We start from the raw sequence: 23688 nt of genomic DNA, 5'->3' as shown, positions 1-23688 counted from the left end.
GGGAAGGTGGAAGGCGCAAACCAGCTCCATCTTTAAGGCACGGCATTACACAGCTCTCTACAGTTCCCCCTTTTTGTTTTAGACGCGTCAGGCAAGAGTAGAGGTCTGATCTCTGATATTAGAAATAAATTGGGACTTTGTACCGATGTTCGTTTAGGTGTCATCCACCCAAAGAGCATCAGACCCGTCTGATACCTTTTTCTCAGAGGCGGGACCTGGGGCATCAACCCGCATGCAATCAGACTTGCTCTTCTCTTGGTCCAAAGCGGCTGACCCCAAGTACAAATAGCTAAGCAACACTTAAAAATGTTCAACATTCTTAGCCATTGGGGAAATTCAAGTTAAAAATACCTTGAGATTTTCTCTTACTCCAGTCAGAATGGCCAAGATCAATAAACCAAGACAACAGCATATGCTGGTGAGGTTTCAGGGAAGGGGGACAGTTATTCATTGATGGTGGGAGTGCAAACTGGTACAGCCACATAGGAAATCAATGTGGAGGTTCCTCAACAAACTGAAAAATGATCTACCACGTGATACAGCTATGACACTCTTTGGCATATACCCAAGACTCTACATCTTACTATAGAGATACATGCTCATCATCATCGTTGCAACTCTATTTATAGTAGACCGAACTTGGAAACTATCACTAATGGCATATTGATATACATATAGATCAGTGCATCTCTGCACTCTTATCTGAGAAGCTTCTTCTTACAGTAGATGGTAATTTACACAGAGACCCAAACCTGGTCAATGCAGGGGAATAAAAGACTTCAGGGCAATCAGTCCCAAATGGAATGGCTGTACCATACTCCTCCACTCAAAACTCAGGGATTCATGTGGAAGAGGAGATAGACAGATCATAAAAGCCAGTGGTGGAAAGGTAACTCCACCTAAAAAATAAAGGGCTGATGAATATATATATATATATATATATATATATATATATATATATATATAGCAGAAACTCTGATAGCATGCAGAGTTAAAAACTTTAAACTCTGACAAGTTTAAAGAGGGAAAACTTAGTATGAAGAAGGAAAGTTGATGAAATGTCCCATCCCCAACCATGAAGTTCTTTGCAGTTGATAGTTGCTTGGAAGGAAAATTTCAGTTTTCCGATTTGACACAGGGTGCAGCAACCACACTCTAGGCAAGGCAGCATGCTTAATGATAGTGAGCCAATACAAAATGGACTCCATGGTTTCTGTTGTTTTATCCTTTTTGTAATATTTTTTGTGGGGAATGTTTTGATTTTTTTTTGAGAGAGAGAGAGGAGAGAAGAATATGGGTGAATATGTAGGTAGGAGGATCTTGGATGAGTTAACGGAAGGAAAAAAAGATCTTCAAAAATATATTGCATAAACATTTTGAAATTAAAAGATAAAGAGACAAAAAACATCCAACTCTCTATTGTCTGAAGAAATGCATATAAGTAGGAAAGGTATGCTAAAGCTGGGATTCATAGGTTGGAAACAATCTATGATGTAAACAGAAATTCTAAACAAGTTGGTGACTTTAATTTTACATATAATAAAGAAGAATGCAACCTCAAAACTAATCATAATTCCTAAACAAAGCACAACTACATATTAGTAAAAGGAAAAACTCATGAAGAATATATTACTGCTATAACTATTTATGCAACAAACCTTTTGCTGTCAGTTTTACAAAACAAATGATAAAAGAATAATAGACCACACAGTTCCATACAAAATAGTAGAGGAATTCAGCTCTCAGTCATTCCCAGATATGCCTAAAAGAATCAAAGTCAGCAAAGAATCCCCAAAACAGATTTGTAGCATATGTCAACTGTATTTAATATATATCTACAAAATCTTCTGCTTCACAGGTAGGGAATAAATATTCTTTTCCCTGCATCTTGAGACTTCTCTTAAATCAAATATATTATAGGTTACAAAACAAGCCTAACAAATATCAAAATAAATTGAAATAATTATAGCACTCAATCAGATCATTATGGAGTAAGTTTGAAAATCTTCAGCAAGGGTAACCTCAGAAACTAAAAAAGATGCTTGAAATATTTGGGGACTGAACAATAGACTTTCAAATGAAAAGCAGGTCATTGAAGAAAGCAGAAAAGAAATGTTTCAAATTCTTGGAACCACATTAAAGTGATAGAACAAACTACTAGAGATTCTGGAGTATAAACAAAATAGGACAAATGTGAAGTTTATAGACATAAGCCTTTAAAAAAATCAGAGTGCTCCTAATAACCTAATGATTTGCCTCAAAGGTTCTGGAAAATCAAGAAGGTCTCATCAGGTAAGGGTACTTGCCATAAGAAAGGGATACCTGAGTTGATTCAGGACCCGCATGGTAGAAGCACAAGTCCTCTGGATTCCACATGAGCACCATGACAACCATGCACCCATATGCAAACACAAATACAAATACACACAATAAGTAGGTAAGACCTAATGAAAAACAGAAGCCAATTTCAAAAACAGTAGACAAAAAAAAATATTATGACACCAGATAAAGAAATAGACACTAAAAGAAAGGAATATTGACTTAATCAAAGACTCCATGCATTGAAAGGATTAACAAGTTTTTTTAAAAATCCTTGTTAAAACAAAAGAACAAAAACGCTATAGGAGCCAAAGCAATACAATTGGGGATGAAAGTGTTTTCATTACAATAGAGTCCAGTGAAACCCAAATAATTAGGGAACACTTTAAAAACTTACATCCCAAAAATCTGGGAAACCAATAAGATACAAAAAAATGTATAAATTCGTATAACCAAAATTAATGTGAGAAGTACAGATTAATTTCTGTGATGGACAAAGATACAAAAATTCTCAGTTGTATACTTTTAAATGGTATTGAAGAGTACATCAAGGGAATAACACATCACCACTGAGTTCAAAAAACAAGTAATTTCAACACATGAAAGTCAGTAATTGTAATACAGCATGTTACTAAATGTATGAACAGAAATTAAGTGACCTTCTTAATATTTCTTAAAAAGATATGGGAAATGTTCAATGTGCCTTCATGATAAAAATCCTGTTAGCACAAGGAAGAGATGGAATATACATTAACATGAAAGGTTATATAATCAAAACCAATACTAAAAAGACCCTACAGACTGCTCTAAAGTTTTCTGAGATCTGTGGTTTCAGGATACAAAAAGTATCACAAAAAAATCAGTAATAAACTTGTTGAGAAAAATTAGAAAATATTTCATTCACAATTGTATTTTTAAAGAATACTCAGGAATATTCCTGTCCAAAGTTGTGAAAGATCTATACAATAAATCATTTTAAGATACTGAAAAAAAAGCAAAATAGATGGTAAATGGTGAAAAGATATTCCTTTACCTGTGGTTGACATATTGTAGAAATTGCTATGTTCAAAAGTAATCTACAGATTCAATATAATCTATGCAAAATTTCTTGTAGGTAAGGGCCATGTCTCATTAGCTTCCCTATTTCTTCTACAAAAGGCAATAAAAGATATTACATGATGTGGGTATTTAGTAAATATTTGCTGAATGAAAAGGAAATAACTCCAAATTAAATAATCCTAGAAAATCACTATGTTGTTGCAAGACATTGAATTTTTCTGTTTGCTTCTCACTTCTGCACAAGATAGCCTTCTATAAAGCTTTGCTTTTTTTCCCCACTTGAATGATAAAGATAGGCTTTTATAATTTGAAACCAATAATCTTTAGAGGGTTCCATTGTTGCTGATGACACTTGGCACTTAGAGCAGTTACCAGAAGTCCTTCTACCAAGAGGAACATAACATGTCTGGTTTACCCTTTCTTTTGTCTTTCCCTCCTCATTCCCTCCAGCACCTATGAGTACATACTCAGTCAGTTGTAGATCACTGAGCCCATGGTGATTGTGGAATTCAAGACCCTGTTAGTTAATACTGCAAGAAAATACATGTAACAGTGTGCGTTACTTAAAGTCTACGGATACTTTGAACTTGAATAGACTAACATATGAAAACAAAGAATAAAAATGGATAACAGAATGAAGAAGTTAGTCACTGTTTAGGACTGAGAAGCTATTCAGGCAACCAACACAACAGCAACTCTGTCACTGAATGTTACCACTTAGGGAAGGAGTGATAATAGCTCTGTCATACTTGTTCCTGTGGGACTGACTAAGTTAGACTATTACGAAAACTTTCTTGAAGAAATTTGTAATTAGGGCAATGCAATATCTTCCAAAAGCTAATTCTAGAAATTATACCAACTGCTAACGATGAACATTGTTGAGAAGGTTGCCTTGACTGTTTGATATCTGCTAGACTTAATGACATTACACTTCTTGGGACAGAACTGCATCTTAAATTTAAAAAAAAATAATAATTTGATTGAAATTTCTGAAAATTAAGAACCAGAGCCAGTCAGAGTTATTTTTTGTTTGTTTGTTTGTTTTTTCTCTCTTGTCCTCTATTAAATTAAGTTTTTGGAACCATCCAGCAATTATCAACATTAACCTTATACTTTACCAGAAGTGATATTTTTTTCCTTTTCTTCTGTTTCTTTATTTTAGTGAAGTGAGAGCTTGGAATTAGAGCCCTTGAACATTTGAGCTGCATGCTCTATGCCCAACTTCTTCTGTTTCCTTTTTACCTTCCCTTCCTTCCTTCCTTCCTTCCTTCCTTCCTTCCTTCCTTCCTTCCTTCCTTCCTTCCTCCCTCCCTCCCTCCCTCCCTCCCTCCCTCCCTCCCTCCCTCCGTCCCTCCCTCCCTCCGTCCCTCCCTCCCTCCCTCCCTCCCTCCCTCCCTTCCTTCCTTCCTTCCTTCCTTCCTTCCTTCTTTCCTTCTTTCTTTGTTTCTGCCTTTCTTTCTTCCATTTCTTTTTTGCACAGCAAAAAGTTCACAGTTAGCATGATTTACTTGTTGCACAGGTACATAATGGGATGTTCTCAAAGCTGAGCCCCTGTGGGCATGTCTGAAACACCTTGTGCTTAGGTAAAGCTGTGCTTACCTAACAGTAGTTTAGAGTCATGGTGACATTCAGGCTCAGCTCTCATCCTACATTTGGAACATGAAACTCAAGTGTATCTGTAGCTTTGTAAAAGCAACTAGGGATAATTTTGAAACAAATATAGTTGAAGTGAAGGTTTTGTACATTATGTAGTCTTAGATCTTGCAGAAATATAGGATATTATTTAGTAAGATCTTAATGTACTTTCCCTGGGGGGAAAAAAAACCTAAACTATTGCAGCTCAAAGTTTCCTACAGGAGCAAAACAGTTTCCTGGTATAAGTCCCTGAGCAATGCCGAAGGGCTTGTACTGTTGGGAAAAGATGGCTTAAAGGGCACTTCTCAATCATTGCTTTAGTAATTATAGCATATTTTTTTGAGATTCGTGTGTACTTTAAAAACAGAACAAAGTAGGGCTGAAAAGCCTTTTAGTGATAGTTTATATTCTACTACATATGGAAATCCAAGTTTAGTCTTAACACCAAAAAGGAAGAAAAAAAAAAAAAGGAAAGAAAGGAAAAACTCATCTCCATGTATTTATATTTTTATGTTGTTTAGAAATGTTTTTTATTCTTTGAGTATTTCATACATTTTTTTTTTTATCATACTCACTCCTCTCCTTCAACTCCCTTCAAATTCACAGGCCAATCTACAATAGCCCAACTTTGTATCCTCAGATGATATTTTAAAATAATTCCATAGAGTTCAACTAGTGCTGCTTCTATACTCGGGTGTAAGACCATGTATTCCAGTGTGGTAAACTTTCCAGGCCTGTGTCTTTAAGGAAAACCATTGCTCTTTTCCTAACCTTAATGATTATCAATAGCTTTTTAGCATGGGGTGAGACTTCATGGTCAGAATACCAAGCTGGAAAAGACTGATTATTTTTATTCTTAATAGAGTGAATTATACCTGCCATCACCATGAAAGCTATCAGTAGGAATGAGTCTCTGGGTCAGAAAACAGCTTGATTTCTCTACGTCCCATGACTCAGGTGCTTGGTGTCCTCAGTAATTAGGTATTACTGTCAAGTTCTGGGTTTTTACTTTCTTAAAGCCTAGTTCATTCACAGTGGTAACAGTTAAAAATATCTTCTTGGGTTTGGAAAATTTTCTAGGGAAGGGTTTACAATCGTATAACATTATGTGTGTTTCTTTTTGGGGCGTGCAGTTATGTATCTACGTTGGGAGTGGCTGTGAAGTTGCCACCACATGCACATGGAGGTCAGAGACAATTAGTGGGAGTCAATTCCCTCCCACCAGGTGGAGTTCAGAAACTGAATGCAGGCCCTCGGGCTTGGAAACAGGTCCTTCATTCACTGAGCCATCACACCTGCCTGTGATATATCCAGTTTTAATCATTGCTATGTTTTTACTGTGGACCGAGAATAACAAAAAGTTTTAAAACTACTCATGCTTTCAGAAATTTTATAGTATAGATCACCATCCCTCTAGAGAGAAACATTCACTGAAACTCTTGGACCTTAGGCATTGATGCACAGTAGTTCTTGGTTCTTTTCTTACTGGTGATTACTCAGGGGTTAGCTGTTAGTAACGTTCTCTTTGTAGTCCATGTTATTCCGTGTCTCTTTGATTTTGTTTATGCTGTTTTCTCTGGCTAGAATAGCCTTAGCCAATTTTTGTTACCAAGGTAACTTGAATTTACTCATTAAAACTCAGACGAGGTGTCTTCTGCTGTGTCTCTACCTGTGGTGGCTTGAATAAAATGGCCCCCATCCGCTCATAGGGAGTGGTACCACCGTGCTGGAGTAGGTGTGTCCCTGTGGCATGAGCTTTGAGGTCTCAGAAGCTCAACTCTGGTCCTGTGTCACAGTCTTCTTTCCTGCTGCATGCCAATCTAGATGGAGAACTCTCCGTTCCTTTTCCAGCACCATGTCTGCTTGCATGCCACCATGATTCGAGACATGGCAATAACAGACTAAACTTCTGAATGGTCAGCCAGCCCCAATTAAAGATGTTCCTTTATAAGAGTTGTCATGGTCATGGTGTCTCCTCACAGCAATAGAACACTGACTAAGACACTACCTAGTCATGCCAAGAAGCTTCCCAGTCTTCCTATAGGTTTCTATTACTCTATGTGCATTCTTCCACCGGCTCTTGCGACATAGCGAGACCGTCTGTATGTCTGTCTCTTTACTGGAGGGCATGCCCCTCGGGTTACTTCTTTGTACTCTTGGTCTTAGTACAGTGATTGGCATAAAACCTCTCAATATTTTCAGCTAGGTCTATTTTCAGAGATATGAAACCACGTATCTGTATATCAGCTTATCTTATCGGTATGCCACTGAGTACTGAATTTCTCTCATCTCTTTTATTCTGACTTTATGCAAATGAAAATACTATTTAGCATCATATCTTTTCTGTGACAGAGATGTGCATCTTCCAGATTACTTTGCAGTTAGGCTGATACAATGTAATGCCGTTAGATGTGGCTCAATAACTATGAGCATGTCTGTCAAGTCTTCTTTTGGTTAAAGAATCTGGATTTTTTTTTTAATTCTTACTTCAATCTTGCCTTACCATGGATACTTTAGGACCTACACATCAACTTACCTGAAAACCTAATTGCCTAAAATTACCAAAGTGTATTCTAAATTTCAGAAGACCAGATACTGGTATGGAGCTTGGATGGACAACTCACTTCTGTATCTGTCATTAAGTTTCAGTCGAGCTGGATCAGGGGTCTATCACCTCAAATGCACCCTCTTGGGAACGAAGGGCTTGAGTCAAGCTCACACCTGAAGTTTTTAACAGTCTTCATTTTCTCACTGGCTTGTGGAAGGAGAGTTCAATTCCACCCTGAGCAGGCTTGCTTCAGAGAAATGTGCTTAAGAGCAAGCCAGAAAGTGAGCATTTTGGCTGAAGTTTCTAAAATTTTTAAAATGTAACTGTGGATTCGGCATGCTCTCACATCTTCTGTATGCTGTTGTCACCCAGACCAAAACAAAGATGATGTGAATTTTGAAGAGACAGCGTACAAACTCCAGGAAGCAGGGATGTTAGAACTGTATTGGAAACTGGTTACCACAGGTGGCAGGTGTTGAGGCAGTACACAAACACAGTATACGCTTGAACCATGAGGCGTTGGATGAAACAGACTGTCTAACCCTCATCGTTTGTTAGATTATCAAGACGCAGGGCTGAAGAAGTGGCTCTGTGACTAAGATTACATATAGCTCTCACTGAAGATAGTGATCTTGTTCCCAACGCTTGCAAGAAGCTTCTCAAAAGCCTGTTACTTCAGCTCCAGAGGATTTAACATCACCTTCTGGCCTCTTACGATATCTACCCACACATTGTGATACATATAAACCCTCAAAGGCATACACACAGAAATAGTTTTAAACATGCAAAAAAAGAAATAAGCTTATGCTGCCAAGCCAAAGAAAATTCAGGTTTTGTTTTGTTTTGTTTTTTGGAAGACAACTGCTATTAAGGCCACAATCTACCATGTCTATATAGGTCTCCGAGCTCAGTTGAGACCCCGTTTCTCAGCTGGGCTTCCTCTTCTCTGCTTGGCCTTATCGGAGAGCATCTCTAGGAACACATGCCTGACCTTGCCTGGAGGATGACCCTGAACAGAACTTCCTGCAAGTTAGGTAACTCAGCACATGTGTTCCCCTCTTTCCCCGTGACCATATGGTAATTAGGTAGTATCTTATAATCAATCAGACCTTCTTGCCTGTATGATAATTAGGTATTGTGTTAGGACCAATCAATCCTTCCTGCCCATAACCCTAAGAATTCTTACATACCTCACCCCAGAAACAATAAAATGAACTGCCTCTCTGAAGCTGATTCCTGGAAGTCTTGTCTGTCATACTCATAGCCTTCCAAACCATAGTCATTGTTTCTGCTCCCTTTGTCCTCATGAGCTGGTGGCCAATGACCCCTGGGGGAAGGAAGGACCACAGGCAGGCACTTGTTATTGAGACCAACCACAATTTTAGTGGTTTAAATTATGAGCCTCCACAGGCTCACAATTTGAGTGTGAAAGTTGCAGTGATGGAACTTGATGAGGAGGATTGGCCTTGTTGGTGTTGGTGTGTTACATGGGGTGGAATTTGAAATTTCTTTAGCCCAGGACATCCCCTGTTAGCTCTTTCACTCTGATTCATGCTGGTGGATCTGGTTAAGTTCCGAGCTACTTCTCCAGTGCCGTGCCTGCCTGTCTGCTGCCAGGTTTCCTGCCATGGTCGTCATGGACTCACCCTCGGAAACCGTAATCCCCAGACGAACTTTTTCTTCTGTAAGTTACCTTGGTGACAGTATTTTGTTATAGCTGTAGAAAAATAACTAAGACAAAAATCTTCATGTTAATCTGCCAACAGAAAATGACTAATGGCCAGAACGACTTTGGTCTTTCAAGGACTTATAGTTATTTCTTACTTCAAAGCAAGACGTTGAAATCATCTTATTTTGACAAGTTTTTTGAGTTTTATTGAATGTGAATGTGTTCCCACTGTACTGATAAATTTAGGTATCAAAGATGGTTTAGGAGCAGGCTGGGAAATGGTCACTGTGCTCCTGATCTTGTCCTCTGAAATGATAGGAAATGGGCAGTTGTTCTCACTCTGAGCAAACACCCACAGGATATTTTTTATGTGCCATGCTTTTCTTTCATAGTGACTTAGAAGAACTTAATCTTTTAAATTTAAGTACAACCTACCTCAAAAGGTGCTCTGATGAGTAACAAAGACAAAAGTATATCAAGATTTTCAGAGGAATAAATACTCTATAAATATTAAACATGGATTTTGGAGGTTTACTATTAAAAGCAAATTGCTACCAAACACTCAATGACAGTGACCTCTAAATGTGAGAGTAAAGAAACAAAGCAGACAACTGAGGAGCTAGATTTATATGAGGTTATAGATCTAATGACAAGATACTTAATTCAAATTAAAATATTTATCAAATATACATGGTTAAATTAATAACAACTAAGATCAAATTAATAAGATACTAATATTTTAAATGTATGACTTTATTTGAAAATGAAGAAAAAGAACAAGGGTCTACAGATTACATCAGGTTTTAAGTGGTTTTTGGTCTTACGTTATGTCTAACAATAATACTTTCAATAACATAAATATCCTTAGCCAAAATTATCTAACATTTTTTTCCCCAGTGAGTCAGCTCCCCAGAACAGGCAAAAGCATTTTTGGCAGTACCTATTTTACCTTGAAACTTTTTCTTGTAATATAACCCTATCCTGACCTTGATTGGCTTATCAAATGAGCTCATCCTCAGAGCTAAAGAAGTGTAGTCTATCAGAGAAACTGTGACAACATGCCAAGACACCTCTGTCTAGAGGTCACCGGGGCATTGCCTGGTCCTTTCCTTCACCTGTGTCTCTCCTCGCAAGCTTAGATAATAAAGAGGACATGGAAAGTATTAGAACATAGAGCACTGCTTCTGACAAATCCATATTTGAGGCTTAGAGTTGCCTCTTTCTGTGTCACTGACCTTTCAGAGTGGTGAAAACTGTGTTTTTTCTCATTTGTTAAACAGTTATTAATTTCTGCATTATAATTAGATTGTATGGTTGCATTGAAACATACAGGAATGTAGTCTAGCAAATGGTCCTTGGCGCATCGTATTTAGTAAGTGGTTTTCATTTTCCTTTAAAGTGAGAAAAGGAATGAGAGATAAACACATCAATCTTACATGCCACATGTTACTGACTGATCAACCTTATTGAGTCATTACTTATTAAAGCTGGGACCTCTCGCAGAACAGGGAACTCCAGAATGCTGAAACAAGCAATGGAGGGCTTCTTTTTCACACAAGAAAGAGCATCAGCAGAGGTGGTTTTGAATGTTAAGAGCTTAGTGAGGGCTCGGTGAACTTGAATGTTAGCATAGGAAGATTTCAAGTTAATTAAAATTCCAGATGATGAAAATTCTTCAACTATATTAGTTATTACTAAAATCGTGGGGGAAAAGTCAGAAAGCTGAGACACTGTGTAAACTTGGGGGAAAAATCTCGATTTTTTTTTAAACCAAAATATGTGACAAACATGCTCATGACGTCACATTGTATCACCCAAACTGTAAGGGAGGCTAGGAGTACAGAGCTGTAAGCTTTGTAAGTACCACTGCTGGGATATAAAATGAGCTCAAGAAAACTACTACATTACATATATGCCCACCATCTCACACATAGAATTTGTCTTAACTTTAATTGGTTAAATTCTTAAGTGACAATGTGGTTTTACTTTATTAAATCAACATATTACAGGTAATTATTTAGAACATTATTCAAATGGCTAATAGTAACTGCAAGAAACAAACAAACAAACAAACAAGACATACTGTAAGCAAGTATAATCTGTGATTATTTAAAAAATATAATAGTTAGGAAAGACTTTCATGGAGAGACAGAAAGGCAGACAATACTAAGGGGGTGGGTAAATGGATCTGATATGGAAAGGGAGGATAATGTAGCTAACTCCATTTTGCTCATTTCTTTTAGAAAAACACTTTGTTGAGAAATGGAATGGAAACAGATGCCCACAAGAGCTATAAAGATCAAGATAGGGTATGGCGGCAGAAGATGGCTACAAACCTCAACAGTGGAAGTAAAGGAACAAAACATGATATATTTATTGTTTCAAGAAAAAAATATGTTTTCATGTTACTCTTTCTATCAAGAGAAGGTTTTTTAATATATTATTTGTGATATGACTTTTATAAGGCAACTAGTATCAGCCTCAGCTTGTCATTAGAAAAGGGTAGACTTGGAGAGTTCAGAGTTTTGGTGGACACACAGACAAGAAGCATATCTAGGTGAGTGTCCATTGCTGGAATGGTTTCCTCTTTCTATGCTGAGGCAATGATAGGGGGGTTTAAAATTTCCCAAGGGAAACAGTATCACTCAATAAGGAAGAAGAGAGGCACCGAGTTGAACATTTTCCTGGGCATCTAATATTTGAATGAATAGAAACATCTTTCCCTCCAGTTTCTTCTCTAGGAATAATGGTTAAAGATTACATCTAATATTTATCTTACTGTTACAAATAATTTTCCTTCTTACATATGTTAATTTTATAGATATAATATTGTTCAAAATATATCAGGTAAATAGGTATATGAGTGGACTTGGTTATAAGATATAGAATCTTACCACATACTGCTTCCGAGGACTTAAAGTTCCATAATTAGGCATGCATATGACTTTCTGCTGGAACACAAACACTCATCAACTCCCATTTACAGTAATTGTACCTTTTTGTGAATGACTTTGTCATTTGTTTCCAGGAAACTGCTTTCTATCTCTGCAAGGAGCATCCTTATAATGAAGTGGGGGCATAATGATGGTGAGAGATTGTCAGGATGAATAAGAAAGGCTGAATGATAAAGACTTTACTCTTCTGCTTAGACAATATTCAGCTACATCATTTTACAAAAGGACATTGTCAGAGAAGGGGCTTTCAGCTAATGGCTCTGTGTTTGTCAGTTCAGCAAGGTTGATATTTTCCAAGTAGTCAGTCACAGGAGAGTGTCCATGTTGTGTGGACCTGAGGGTCAGTAATTACATCTGCTGCCTGTGCTGTTAGGTCCCCTTCACACCCGTGGCATCCCTTTATCTTGTGTAAGTATGTCACTTCTGCTGATACCCTGAGTAGAGCTATTTGTACCATGAAGCATAAAGGTAATTCTGTCTTGATCCATTTTGCAGATGTGACAGTGACATCAAAGATCAAGAAGTCTGTAAGTAATGACAGTGCTCATTTGTCTAAATGTCAAACCCAAACCTCACCAGCTTTCGGGGAATATGTCAGTAAATGACATATTGAATGAGCTTCAGTTCACCCAGAGAAGATTTCAACGTTATTTGGATGGAATTTAGTCCTGAGGGACATAGCTGTCAATGTCTAGAGAGTAGAGATCTTTGGGTAAGCTGAATGGAACTGGGTGTTTCAAGACTTGAGGCTGTGGACAGTGCTTCACTGACATTATGAAGGAGAGTATTTTTCTTTTCCCAACTAGCAAATATATATGTGGGAACTATGCAATCAGGAGGTGAAGACTCCACATCACAGGGTCTATGGAAAGCAAATTGGAATAACGTCAAAGAAGAGCACATTTATCACAGAAAAAAGGGGAAGGAAAATGGTGATGGTTTATAGCTATTTCTGCTTTTTTAAAAAAAAATCACTTTCTTGAATATATATATATTCCACTATAAATATATAAATATATATTCCACTATATATATATATATATATATATATATATATATATATATATATTGGAAGTGAAGTGAGTGATAGCATACATAGATGAAGAAGAGGAAAGGAAGTCCACCCAACAGGCTCTTTGCAGATAACCCAGAACAGGGAATCCATCCTTTGCATGCATTCTAGCTCTAGAGTAGAATCACTGTTGAGAATTCTGGATCTGAGGTCTGAACAAATGAGGCTGAATCTGGATCATGTCCTCTAATAAGCTGTTTTTTTTTTTTTTTTTTTTTTTTTTGTTTTGTTTTTTTTTTTTAATCTTCCAGGGTGGTTTATTTTAAGATTTAAGCAAGAAAGTATATGTCAAGTGGTCTTGCAAAAGTAGATGTTTAATGCATGTTCAGTTCCCATCATTCACTTAACAGTAAGTATGTGCTACTGTGCTCAAAGAGCTCTGTTTATAACTGTGGCTCTGTAGATGGCAAGGTGGGAAACGGAAGGTAAGTCATTAAAAGACTTGTTCTTATAACAAGAGGCTGAATCATACCTAGCCACATGCCCCTTCTCTTTCATTGTATCCTAAGATTGTCTTTATTTTTAATCTTAAAAAATCGAAAGGCAAAAGATCCTAAAATGATAAAGGGCAAGCTAAAGTTATGAGAGATTTCTTGTCTCATGGTTAATATCCTCTCTACAGACTCCTCTCAGTCACATACTGTCAGTTTATCTACATTGTGAATTGGAAGAGAAGGTAAAAGCCAGCAAGCATTGAAAAACTGGTGAGTTCCTCTCTGCCCTTCATTGCAGTTAAAATTTTTTTGCTTCCCAAATTCCCAGCCTATTTCATTTCACTCACATCTTCCCCTTTTTATTGGGGAGACAGCAGCGTCTCCAGGCTACCTGCCCTCTCTAGTCATTCTGAACAGATTCCCTCTACACTGCCCTCTGCATTTGAAAAGACTCCTGTTCTCCGTTCATCAAGGTACACATTCCTTCCATTCACAATTTACGTCGTAGCTCCCTCCCTAAGCTCTTTTTCTTGAAGGAGATTCCCTTTTCCTGTCCAAATGAATCCGTCGTCATTACAGTTCCCATAGTTTCCTTACCCTTCACTTTATCCCTCAGAAATTGTGGTGGGGAGAACAGTAATGAGCGAGCAAGGAAACCTCTGTCCTCACAGACCAAGACAGGCTGAGACATTAAGCTTAGTCTTATTGTAAGAAAAAAAAAAAAGAAAAACAGTTGGTACAAACATTTTCTGAAACTGATAACAGCCCCTCATTGGGTGAAAAATATGCATCGGTTGAATAAATGAATGAGTGAGTGAGTGAATGAATGAATGAATGAATGAATGAACGCTTGAATGGGTGGTGAGAGCGAGCTCCGGGGTACTTTTCTTGAATGCTCCTCCTTCCTCCTACTGCTCCAGGCACTGCTTCTGTTTAATTCCGCTTCTGCGATTGAGCGCACTTCTCTTTCTGCCTCTGCCTCCACTCTGCCCCTTCATTGCCACTTCTTGACCTGATCCTAAGCCTCCTTGCTAAAGGGCATGCTAACCGAGCTCAGGAAGGCCCCATGACTTCATCAGTTTTCTGCGTGTACGAGCCCTCCCCAGTAAACCCACCCAGCCTGCAGGAAAGCATTACAGATACCCCTACACTCAGCAAATCTACCTGGAGGTCCTTGTCCCTCTCCTTGCACTTGTCTTCTAGGTTCCCAAACAGAAACAGTTTCCCTCTTTTCTCTGCAGACAAACAGAACGATAATTCCAGAGATCCCTCCTAGTTTGCAAAATTCGAAAACTTAATACCTATAACACACAATATCTATTATACATACAATAGATTAGAAACCTCACCCAAGAGCAGCGACCTCTTTGTTTGCACCCCAGGAGAAGGGAGGGGTCTCCCAGCCTTGCAGCCTGGGCGGAGGGGAGTTGACAGCCCATCTGGAGGGCTGCCCGCCGCCAGACTCACCCAGGACGTTCCCGATGAGAGCCACAACGAACACGATGATGTACCCGGCGATCAGGACCCACTCATATTCTTTCGGGTGCAGATACTCCCTCCACAGGTACCGCAGGAATTCCTCGTCGTCATAGTCCGTGGGGTTTAAAAACGGCTCTTGAGTTTCATTCAGCTCCGAAGCAGATGACCAGTTGCGACGAGGGAGGGGATCCTCCAGTTTGGTGCCGGACATCACGGACTGGTCCGGTTCGGCTCACTGCTGCAAGCTCGTCTCCGCCTGCCCCATGAGCACCGGGGATCCGCGGTGGGAAAGGCTGCGCCGCCGCGGCTAGGGGCTCAGGAGCCGGGAATGACGTGAAAAGTTCCTGAGCCAATGCCTCCGGAGCCCTGCGCCCGGCAACTTCAGCCGCCGCCGCTTCGGTGTCTTTGCAGGGGATTTGCACCAAGAGAAGCAGCTGAAGAGCCTGGGAGAGGGCAGGGGAGGTTGCAGCAATGATTTGAGAGCAGAGATCTACCTTGACCTCAGCCCTGGATCAATCACTCTTCATTCCAGCTCTGAGTCCGCAGCCCACAGCGTTCCCTAGGGCTGAGGGACAGACAGATGAAGCTTGAGAAGAGGGGGCGGGGAAGAGGGGAGTAAAGGCAATTACCTGAACCTGTTTCTCTGTGGATCAAATGCCCCTTTTCTATCACTTTCCTTCTGTCTTAAATGCAATTTCTATACTATACACTGACATGCACAAGCCTGTGGACATGGCAGGAAGGTCATCACATGGTTAATAGAAGGTCCATTTCTTCACTTGTCTTTGTAATGCAAATGTAAAAGTAATCATGAGCAGCTCCCGTTACACACAGTCCTATGCAAAAGTCAGCTCACCCAACTATTTTAATATTTAATATAACATCGCAGTATTTATCGTGTGCCAAGTTGGCAATGGCTGAATTGTTAAGGCACTGCCTGCTGCTCCTTATCAAAAATGAGGAGAGGATCATTTTTAATTGAGGTTTGTACTTAATGGGGATTTGTGCTTTCAAGGGCAAGTGTAACAAATCGCAGCAGACTCTACTATTCCGCTGAAGGGAGAGAGTATTAGACTGACTTCTAATGACTTACTACAGCAATGGATTAATGAATGCGTCCCTCAACCCACATCAGAGGAGCTCTGTTTGCAGCAGACGACAATGAACGCAGAAACCCAGAACTGGCCAAGGTGCAGAGAATAAAGAGCCTGCAAGATGTTTAGCCCCAAAAGGAACACATTCTAACATAATCCCTCCTCTCACAGCTCAGGGATCCTTTTGGAAAGAGGGACCTGAAAGAGCCATAGATGAATTTCAGGGCATCAGTGTCTTCTGGGTACAGTAGGGAACTCACATTTGAACTTACTATGACGTCAGGCACAAGACCTGTGCAAGTGTAAGCCAGAACAAATCCCGGCATGGAGAGGGGAGCTGGGTAGGAAAGCACTGATCCTAGTGGAAGAGCTACTATCTGTTGTTAGCTGCTGGGGGGTGCCAGTTTGATCTAAGAGTTAAGGACCCTGCATCTAAGAATATCTGAGCTCAAATCAGTCTTGATGGAATTGAAAAATAACAAGGACATAAAGTTGAGTAGGTAGGAAAGGCAGGGTTGATCTTAGGAGAGCTGGGAGAGGGGAGGAATGGATCCAAATAAGAACAAAATTCTCAAAGGACAAATAAAGCGACTATGCATTGAAGTATAAATTTAATTTTGTTAGGGTTTTGAGAAGATCATTTAATGCTAATATTATCATTCAAAGAATCACCGATTCCTCTAGAACTCATATCGGCTTCGAAAGTGGGGAGCAGGTCTTCTTTGGACTTCATTCAAATCCGCAGACACAAGTCTGGTACCTGTTGAGGCCTGGTGTCTTCCTATGGCTTATTAATATTTGATTTCCTTTCCCCTATACTATTCATTTCAACTGTGAAGGCTTGTTGCTCCTTTGATTAGATTTACACTTGTTAGTGTCTGCAGATTCCTTGCTATTGGTGATCTATAAACATAGACTCCATATGCTCTTTCTGAGTCACTGTCATTAGCTGTCATTGTACGGCATTTAACCTGTCTGTATTTTCTCTTCCCTTTTAAATTCTTCTACCGTTGATTAATCATGCCTGCATGTTACAGTTGTCAGTGGGGAGAAATAAGAATATCTTTAAGATTTTATTCCGAAGTCTGCCTTTGGTTGTAACAAGCCTAGACTTATCTCCAGCCCATGAGCCTTCCATTTCCTATTCTCCGTGCTTTATCAGATACTTTCCTTAAAGTCTGTGGTACTCTAATGCCATAAAAATTCCCCTTTCCAGTTCTATAAGCACAGGAGCGCCAATAAATATCTCAGTCTTTCTTACTGACTGGGTCCTCTCCTTTATAACTGCTAACATCAATTATAATTTTCTCAGATTACCATTAATTTTGACATCTTTCAGCTGTTTGTAAAGAAAAAGTATCAACCTAATATCAGGACACAATATTACTTCTGATTTTAAAGTTGCCACATTAAGTCCTCTAAAGTAGTTAATATCTTTAAAACAAAGCCTTGTCTGTTGAAAGTAATCTTAAATTTTTTGTTAAGTAACATTTTTAAATGTATTATTGTGTTGATTTTGGTATAAAACCAAGTATAAATTATATTATTTCCTAGCACAAAAATATTATTTGCCTTCATATAAATTAATGCACTAATATTTTTCATAAAATAAAAGATATCTTATTATATTCTGAATAATTTTCATTAGTGACCTTTGACCTTCCTAGTAAACTTAATATACTAAAAATTAGTAAAGGTAAAGAAAGTAAGTCTCAAAAACTAGATTTTTATTATTTACTAGTGGTTTTACCTAGCTTGCTTAGTGATCTTAGAGTGTTTTCTGTCCCATCTATTTTCTTCTTTCTAGTATTAAATCATTTTATCATCCTTTTCCAGGCCTACCATAATTTTCTGGATCCATTTCAGTAAATGTTTCTGAGCATTTACTCTGTTTCCAGTAGTTTATAGAAACTAAGGCCATAAATATAAGTAAGATTACCCTCAATACTCAGTCAGGCCTCTGGTGGGTGAACAATGTTTAGATTTTCAAATCCCTGCATTGTTGGGCAGAAAAAAAAGGCTTACTGTACCACAGGGGCATGGAGGAACCAGCAGAAGCCCAGGGTGGATTGCCTTCTCACCGGAATGGCTCTCCAGCTGACTCCTTAAGAACAAAGAGGTCCATCCTCTCTGCCTTTCTGAATGAGGACTGAGCATCTTAGCCAGAGTCCTCCTTCTTTATTAGTTTCTTTAGGTGTACAGATTTTAGTATGTTTATCCTATATTATATGTCTAGTATCCACTTATGAGTGAGTATATACCCCGTGTGTCTTTCTGCTTCTGGGTTACCTCACTCAAGATGATCTTTTCCAGTTCCCACCATTTGCCTGCAAAGTTCATGATTTCCGTTTTTGTTTTATGCTGAGTAATATTCCATTGTGTAAATGTACCACAATTTCTGTATCCATTCCTCAACTGAGGGGCATCTGGGTTGTTTCCAGCTTCTGGCTATTACAAATAAAGCTGCTACAAACATGGTTGAGCAAATGTTCTTGTTGTATACTTGAGCATCTTTTGGATAACAGGGAACATTTCAAGAGCCTACCACAGAGGGCCTCTGAAAGACTCTATACTGCAGGGTATCGAAGCAGATGCTGAGACTCATAGCCAAACTTTGGGCAGAGTGCAGGGAATCTCATGGAAGGGAGTGGGAAATAATAAGTCCTGGAGAGGACAGGAACTCTACAAGGAGAGCAACAGAACCAAAAAAAATCTGGGCACAGGGGTCTTTTCTGAGACTGATACTCCAGCTAAGGACCATTCATGGAGATAACCTAGAACTCCTGCACAGATGTAGCCCATGACAGTTCAATGGGCAAGTGTGTTCCATAGTAATGGAAGGAGGGACTGTCTCTGACATGAACTGATTGGCCTGCTCTTTGATCAGCTCCCCCTCAGGGGGCGTGCAGCCTTACCAGGCCACAGAGGAAGACAATGCATCCACTCCTGAAGAGACCTGATTGACTAAGATCAGAGGAAGGTTAAGGTTAAGGAAGACCTCCCCTATCAGTGGACTGGGGGAGGGGCATGAGTGAAGATGAGGGAAGGAGGGTGCGGTTGGGGGAGGAGGAGGAAGGGAGCTACAGGTGGGATACAAAGTGAATAAACCGTAATTAATAAAAATAAAAATTAAAAAAATAAAAAACAAAGAGGTCAGTCAATGACTAAAGAGGGGGAAATTGAAAAACCAGAAGTCACCAGATGAAATGAAGCAAGGTGGGCTCTGAAACATTCACTAAGAGAGGGTAGAGATTACCTTGGAAAGACAGAAGGAGAAGGGAAGGAATAAGAAAAGCTCTGCTGTAGGAGAGCTGGCTGTGGGATCTGACTTCAGCTGGATAATAATTGAAAATATGAGTATGACTATAGAATTCTTCAATGAGTTAATGAGATGACTGAAATTTATTTTTGAGTTTAACTGTGCATTAAGACCACTTTTAAGACAAATAGTAACTACATGGTCATGAAGTACAGTATAATATTGCAATAAATCTATATAATATATAATGATTAAATCTGAATAATTAGCATATTCATCACCTAAAAATCTATCATTTCTTTGTGATAAATATATTCAAAACCAAGTTTTTAAGATATGACAAAATAAATACATCTGTGACTTTGTACATGCTAGCCAATCTCTTCCCACTCTTTCCTCCCCCTACCCTTTCTAGTCTTTGAAAAATCACTGTTCTGTTTTCTGTTTCTACGAAATGAGATTTTGAAAACAGGAACAAAGAGGTATCCTACAGTTGACTCCTTGGTATGTAACGCTGTTTTCCTCCCTTCTCTGTTGGAATGAGACTGAGCACTCTCAGTAATGACTTCACTGAGAACATGTTTAACCCAAATGAGGGCTGACATCTCTAGACCTTAAGCATACATGTTCTTACGACACATCCCTGAGCTCAATCCTTCTGAAAAGTGCAGAGTTACAGAGGTTCTAGATGTCTGTGAAAATGGAGATGAATGCTCTTAATCGAGTGGGATTCTACTACAAATGAGAGACTTCAGACGAGGGAAGACTCGGCATGAATAGTGAAGACGACTTGGCACTATTTACTGTGAAACATGGGTCTTCTCTACCTCTGCCTTTCTATTCTCCGCTTTTGCCTTTTTTTTTTCAAATTAGTCTATTCTGACCACTTTTGGTCATATATGTTCAAATATATGTCTATCTAAACTCTTACACTTTTGACTATTACCCAACTCCGGCCAGTCTCCACAGCCACAACCACAACTGCTTGTCCAATAGCAGAACTGTAATATGTATTTTCACATCCTCACTATCGCTCTACTACTCATATTGTTCCTTTCATCAAGGTCTTGTCGAAATCTCATGTCTTTCTGTTTTATTTCCGCTTTCACATTTCAGTTTATCTTTGAGCCTTTGCGTAAGAACATGTAGCTATCCACTGAAGCATTAAGCCCTCACCAGTGGCTACATCGCAGAAGACAATGACTTTTCTCCCAGCAGCACTCGGTTCCTATTATCTCCCCTGGGTGCAGAGGGGCATGAGCCCCTCTCCTATCTTTTACTCAAATTTTGAAACTCTCAATCTTGTGTAAGTCACAAATGGACTGTTGGGAGTTAGTAAGCACCATGGTCATGTCATGTTCAAAAGACATTATTTCAGTTTTCCTCTCTATCATCTAGTTCTTACATTTTTTCCATCTCCCTTCCAGTATGCTCCATGAGCCTTGGAGGATGTGACATTTGTGTCTCTCCTATGGCTGAACACACAACACTCAAATGCTCTCAGTATTTTGACTATGAGTCTCTACATTAATTGCAGGGAACTGCAGACAGAAGCTTCTTTGATCAAGGATGAAGACTATGGCTGTTAACATAACTCTTGTGGAAACAGTTTGACAATATACCCATTTAGGAAAATGAAAGTAGTGGATTTATCACTAGTGCCCATGGCTTTCAAAGCCATGGGCCTTTGACAAAGTCTACAGCATGAGGTATTAACACACTCACAGAGTGGGCCTCAGAATAACCAGATATCAGGAGGTTATTCTCTTAACAGTCTTGCTGCCACTATAGCAGTAAGCGCCTCTTCTTGCCTGGCAAATTGGTATTGAAGTTGCAAAGTTCAAAAGCGGGAAAGATTCCTGACTGTTTTTCCCACAGAAGCTTGCGTAGTAGCTCCTGGCATTATGAAAGCTACGCAGCCTGAAGGGGAGCTTCCATCTCATTTCCCACGTGGTCTCTTTTGAATTTTGCAAACAAGGTGTCCCACAACCCTGTGACTGTGTCTCATCTCTAAGAAGAACCTGGGTTCCCTTTCACCTCTTGCTCTGAACTATTGAATCTTTTTCGACACGAATATTTTACTACATCTTTGACCTATGTTGAGCTGATGTGGAAATTTTGCTTGTTTTCTCAGGTGTTGTTGCGAGCGAAGCGTGGGGTAGGGGCATATGAGGAATTTGATTCAGTAAAGAAAAGGCCCTTAGGTACGTCTATACCTAAGAAGGTTTGAATTTATAAGTAGAAAAGATGTCTAGTCCTTCAAAGGGATGCCAAGAAGGCCATCTGGAGGAGGCATGTGTGCCATATTCTGTTTCTGAATATGTGTGAGGCAGCTGGTGCCAGATGGAGGGCTCTGATTGCATAGGCCAAGGCTGTGCCAACAGCTTCATTTATCCACAAATTTGACCTTTATAACTCTAATTGGGAGGTGTGAATATACAGTTTGTAGTACCCAGCTAATGGAATTATTTGGGAATAATTAGGAGATAATTACTGGAGGAGGTATGTGGCTGGGGGAGGACTTCAAGGTTTCAAAACCCCATTCAAAACCCCCGTTCAGGTTGGTTTGCTCCACCTCATGCTCTTGGATAAATATGTTAGCTCTCGGCTACCACTCCAATAGCGTTCCTGACTGCCTGCCTGCTACCATGCTCCCCGCAATGATGCTCATGGACTCCCCCAGAAACTCTTCCATCCATAGTCTGCTCATGGCATCTTCTCCCATCAATAGAAGAGTAAGTAATACAGAAGGGTCTGTGAAGTTTTCAAACTTACACAGAAACTGAGATACAGAAAGTCTGAGGATTTGCTTAAGGCCACAAAGCAAGAAAGTTGCAGAGCCCTTGACCACACTCTTAAGAACCGATTTTGCTCTGCATTCCACCATTACCGAGTTCTCTTTCCATGACATGGAAACAAAATATTTCTGTATAATTACTTATTCTTATAATAAAAATAAATTCTATCCCTACCAAAGACAATCATAAAATTGTATAATTTGTATAGTGTAAATATTATTACATTTTCTGTTATCTTTAAAGATTTATTTATTTTATTCATGTGCGTAGGTGTTTTGCTCGCATGTATGTCTGTGTACCAAGTGCAGGAAATACCCTTAGAATCTGGAAGAAGGTGTCAGATCTCTTTAGATTGGAATTACAGGCAGTTATGAGTTTCCATGTGGTTGCTAGAAACCAAATCCAGGGCTTCTCCAAGAGCAGCAAGTACTATTAATTGCTGAGCCATCTTTCTAGTCTGTTTTTATATTTAATGGGACATAAAGTGTAGAAATGTTGGGAAATAGTTTCACTCTGCAAGATGATGTCTCCCGTAAGGAAAGCCAGTCTATCTTGGGTTCTCTGGGACAAAATGTTCATTCTGCATAGCATTTTACACTCACAATCAAGAATGTTGTCTAATTCATATTTGTTGCTCTGTGGGTAGCATTTTATCAGTTCTTACATATTGATTAGGTGTTAACTGACTGCAGATTGGAATTCCTTTCTCAAAACTTGAATATTTTACCAAAAATCATGCACATGTTATATTGTTTCATGTTAGCACCCCAGAAATTCCTGGATGTGCAACTTATAGTGTCTGTTTTGAGATATGGAGTTGGGAATCTTTCTGTTTGGCTTGTTTTCTATGGATTCACTTTCTCTTTGCAGAGCCCACTTCTTCAGATGCCATTTTTACTGCACAAAGAATTGTCGTTTTAGCTGCCCCGTCTGGCCCGGAAGCCCCCAGGATGCCCCTGTCTTAGTCCCATAGTTCTAGAATTATAGGCTTGTGACACTCTACCTGGCTTTTGCGGTTGGTGCTGGGGATCCAAACTCAGGTCCCTAGGCTTCCCCAGAAAGCCCTTTGCCGACAGGGTTATCTCCACAGCCTGATAATAATACAACTCCTTTATGAGGTTATCCTAAGTGTCCGGAGAGATGGCTCATCTCTCCAGATAACTAGCAGAGGATCTGGATCCATTCCTAGGACCTATATGTTGGATCATAAGCATTTGAAACTCCAGTTGCCAATTGACTAACTCCATGTTTTCCTCCAATTTTGAAAGTCATTTAAGGTTCTTAAATTATTTTTTCCCTTTTTTTCTTAAATTTTTCATCAATTACACTTTATTCATTCTGCATCCCCCTATAAGCCCCTCCCTCCTC

At 39.2% G+C, this 23688-nt stretch overlaps 1 protein-coding gene across 1 annotated transcript in view; it reads right to left on the bottom strand.

The window, feature by feature from the left end:
- Hcrtr2 (hypocretin receptor 2) overlaps positions 1-15968 on the bottom strand; it is a 104220-nt gene extending 88252 nt beyond the window's left edge. The window contains exon 1 of the mRNA XM_060384742.1: positions 15158-15968. Coding sequence (XP_060240725.1) covers positions 15158-15380 — 223 coding nt within the window. The 5' untranslated portion in view covers positions 15381-15968. The remainder of the gene's footprint in view (positions 1-15157) is intronic.
- Positions 15969-23688: the final 7720 nt, after the last annotated feature.

This window comes from Meriones unguiculatus, chromosome 6, assembly GCF_030254825.1.
Source record: "Meriones unguiculatus strain TT.TT164.6M chromosome 6, Bangor_MerUng_6.1, whole genome shotgun sequence".
NCBI lineage: Eukaryota > Metazoa > Chordata > Mammalia > Rodentia > Muridae > Meriones > Meriones unguiculatus.
The sequence above is the reverse complement of the archived record's forward strand: the minus strand, read 5'-3'. Positions and strand labels throughout refer to the sequence as shown.